Below are 3,338 nucleotides of genomic sequence, written 5' to 3'. Positions count from 1 at the left end.
GCTTCGGGAAAATCTTGCGACCCAAGCATATTCTCGTAATATTTTAAAAGCCATACAAGATTGCGTTGCAACTGGCTAATCCTTTAGCTGATGGCCAGTTTCGTTTCTAAATGTTCCTTAGACCTCATAGATACCCACTGTTTAAATTTTTTGCAAAAATGTCGGGTGTTCGCGTCGAAAATTAACTTTGAAAATGCGCGAAAACATGCTAAATTGCATGACCTGTGTAAGGTTAACGATTTATTTTGTCATATTAGCAATATTTACGTCACAATAGTGATATATTACAGACGTTACAACACGTTATAATCTTGTTTTCGCAGTGTTTTATGCCAGTTAAAGTCCTTAACCCAGCTTAACCCCTAACTCCCAACCACTAACCCCTAACAAGCAGTAACTTTTTCAGAAAATAATTTGTTTATCAAATCACTAATGAGCTAGCTGTGCTCGCTGGCTATCGGTGAGTTTTGGAAATTGAGGCGTTACTTTACGCGCGAATAAAGTCTTTTTGCAAACATTTGTATACTTTACTTAGGCGCATAAGTAAAAAGCAAATATCCCTGTTTTCAAGCACTGGCAGGTGAAATATTCAAGGGGACAATCGCTATTATGACGCAAATAATCGACGTGTGAATTGCTATTTTGTCCTTATCAATTGCCAGGTCAAACAATCGCTATTATGATGCAATGAATCCACATGTGAATCCTTACTATTACGTAACAAACATGCTGCTTAGTGCTTGGTTGAGGAAAACATCGTAAATATGAATCACTTTTATTTCTGAAAGATATTTAGGTTGTTCACTACCGCCTGTTGCAATGTTTAATAGCCAAATTTAAACGCAACCGTGACAAACTGACGAAATCAAATGACCCAAAAAAATTATCAGTCGACCCAACTTTGGTCGCGCTCCACGTGTTGGAAACCATGGGTCTAAATTACAAACCATACAAAAAAATAATCACCCAAAAAGCTAGAGATGTGTTCATGTTTACCTCAAAAGCGGGCACGAGATGTATGAAGCAGAACATTCGTGTTATAATGACTGTTGTTTTTTCCGCTACGCGATGAATAAGCAAGTTACTCATTTATACATTCATTCAAGTGGATATAAAACAAACGTACCTGTCCAAGTGACAATTTCTTGACTTCTTTCAAGCGATTTGGTAAAAACGATAACAAGATGGAAATCCTTTCTTCGATCGAAGGAAGAAGCAACGAAGCTCCAACGGTGACACATTCCTTCACAACCTTTTATAGAAAAAAATCAACAAATAAATTACTTCAAAAAATCAAATACATATACATATCTCTTTTCATACAGTACGGCACATTACTACTGCAACCAAAAACAGTCATAATTTACTTTTCTACAAAAATAAAAAACAATAGTTTATCGGTATATAACATATACCTATGGTGCTCCGACAAAAAATTAATTTAGAGTCTTAGCTAATAAAATTTTATAAAACACAAATATGTGAATAAAAAACATACTGTACAGAAAAATAGATTAATAAATAGAAGAACAAAAATAAATAAATACTTCAATTATAGATTCTGGGGCATCTTCATCCATTAAATTAAAGAGAAGATTTCGGAGGACTTTACTTTCTGCTCCGAGAACAAAGGAGGAAAGATTTCCTGTGACAGCGAGGCGTAGATGAGTGAGGACCAAACGAAGACATAAATAAACAAACTGGTGGTGTTGGCTGTGGTACAATCATTTGTTGATGTTAAGGATATCAGAATATATGAATAAATGTAATTTAAATAAATGAACGTAACTATCTTTATTGTCGAAATGCCGGGAAATGACAGTCGTTATAACACAGGTGTTCTGTTTCAAACACCTCGTGTCAGCTTACAAGTTATCAATATCATGTATGTAAATTGTGGTCCTTGTGAAGATTATTTTCTATGTGTGGCTGGCAATTTAAACAACCCCTTAGTGACCACTGGGTTGGAGCAATTGCCCATGACAAATCGCCCACAATAGTAGCAGTGATGAGCCTTGAACCCATAACTTTATGCAGTTTAGTCATTTTGCTAATATTTCTTGCACTAAAGATTACTTAATTTACAAATAAATTTCATTCCTAAGGAAAAAAAATCAGGATAAGCATTTTTATTTAAATTTATATTCCCACATTAACATCGTACATTTTTTTATCATATAGTTTTACTGCAATAAAAAGTCAATAAATTGCATTTAACAATGATATATATTTGGTTATATGGAACATCTCACCTTACTGGTGGGTTGTCAAGGGCTGTAGTTGCCAGTGAAGAACAATAACTGCTTAAGAAGTTGTTCATTTTTTTAAAAGTCGATTCACTGAGGTCCACACAGTATGGTCTTGACCATGATATAACATGCCTGGAATATTGAAGATAATATAACTTAATATTCAAAATATAAACATAAAAAAAATATAAATATTAATTTAACATTCAAAATATAACTATCAGTTGCTCTATTTTTGTGTACAGACATTTTGGGATCCAATTAAAGTTGCTTTTATTGAATTTAATATGTTGTACCATACTATCTTACTAATACACATCAATACACATAAATAATTTTTTAAGCAACTTCAATGTTATGAGATAGACAGCTAAAAGATTATTTACATTATGCCTGGTAGCAGAAGTAACAAAAGCAATAAATATACCTGTCTGATGGCATAGCTGTATATGCGATGCTATGTGAGGTTCCAGCTGATATTTGGTGAATGGTGACATTGTTTAATTGCTGCACTTGTGTTGGTACAGATATTGGACTGTTGGTGTGTCCTAAACCACATTGACCCATTGCGTTGTTTCCCCAACAATAAACTTCATTATCTGAAAATGATGCATTCATTTAGTGGGGACAAATTTTCCACACTTCATTAATCAGTAAACATTAATTATAACCGCCAAGCTTCTATGACAGTTAATTTCTTTTATTATTGCCGCATTAGACAACGCATCCCTTTTGATTTGTTTATTAACGGATGATTTTCTGTATAACAAAATAAGAACGATTAAATAACGCAACGTTAAGGAACAACAAAGTACTTACAAACTGTTTGCGGCTATTAATATGATACCATCATTTTGGATTTAATAACTTATACATCTGGAATAGGAAAGAATAATTGGTGAAACGATAAACTTAAAGCGAATATATAAAGCTGGCTGTAAACGTGCATACTAAACTTAAAGTCAATGCAACTACAATAAAGGACGTATAGGAAACCAAGGAAGTAAGCCAAACCCGAGTGATGCGGGCGGCGCTGATTGGCTAGACGTTAGAGCACATAAACTTAAAGGCACATAAACTAAAACTTAA

The 3,338-nt window shown here is 33.8% G+C and overlaps 1 protein-coding gene and 1 long non-coding RNA gene across 2 annotated transcripts in view; both read right to left on the bottom strand.

Moving 5' to 3' along the window:
- The window catches only part of LOC104266859 (probable E3 ubiquitin-protein ligase HERC1), a 23,395-nt gene that overhangs the window by 4,564 nt on the left and 15,493 nt on the right, over positions 1-3,338 (bottom strand). Inside the window, exons 15-18 of the mRNA XM_018816251.2 lie at positions 2,677-2,848; positions 2,253-2,381; positions 1,548-1,713; positions 1,127-1,252 (exon numbers count right to left, since the gene is read on the bottom strand). Coding sequence (XP_018671796.1) covers positions 1,127-1,252; positions 1,548-1,713; positions 2,253-2,381; positions 2,677-2,848 — 593 coding nt within the window. The remainder of the gene's footprint in view (positions 1-1,126; positions 1,253-1,547; positions 1,714-2,252; positions 2,382-2,676; positions 2,849-3,338) is intronic.
- On the bottom strand, positions 2,913-3,318 carry LOC113475232. The gene is made up of 2 exons (XR_003396981.1): positions 3,069-3,318; positions 2,913-3,008 (listed from the first exon to the last, which is right to left on the bottom strand). It is a non-coding gene; the product is annotated as an uncharacterized LOC113475232 (long non-coding RNA).

This window comes from Ciona intestinalis, unplaced genomic scaffold (genome assembly GCF_000224145.3).
Source record: "Ciona intestinalis unplaced genomic scaffold, KH HT000166.1, whole genome shotgun sequence".
Taxonomy (NCBI): domain Eukaryota; kingdom Metazoa; phylum Chordata; class Ascidiacea; order Phlebobranchia; family Cionidae; genus Ciona; species Ciona intestinalis.
Note: the sequence above shows the minus strand (reverse complement) of the source record. Positions and strands in the feature narration are given on the sequence as shown.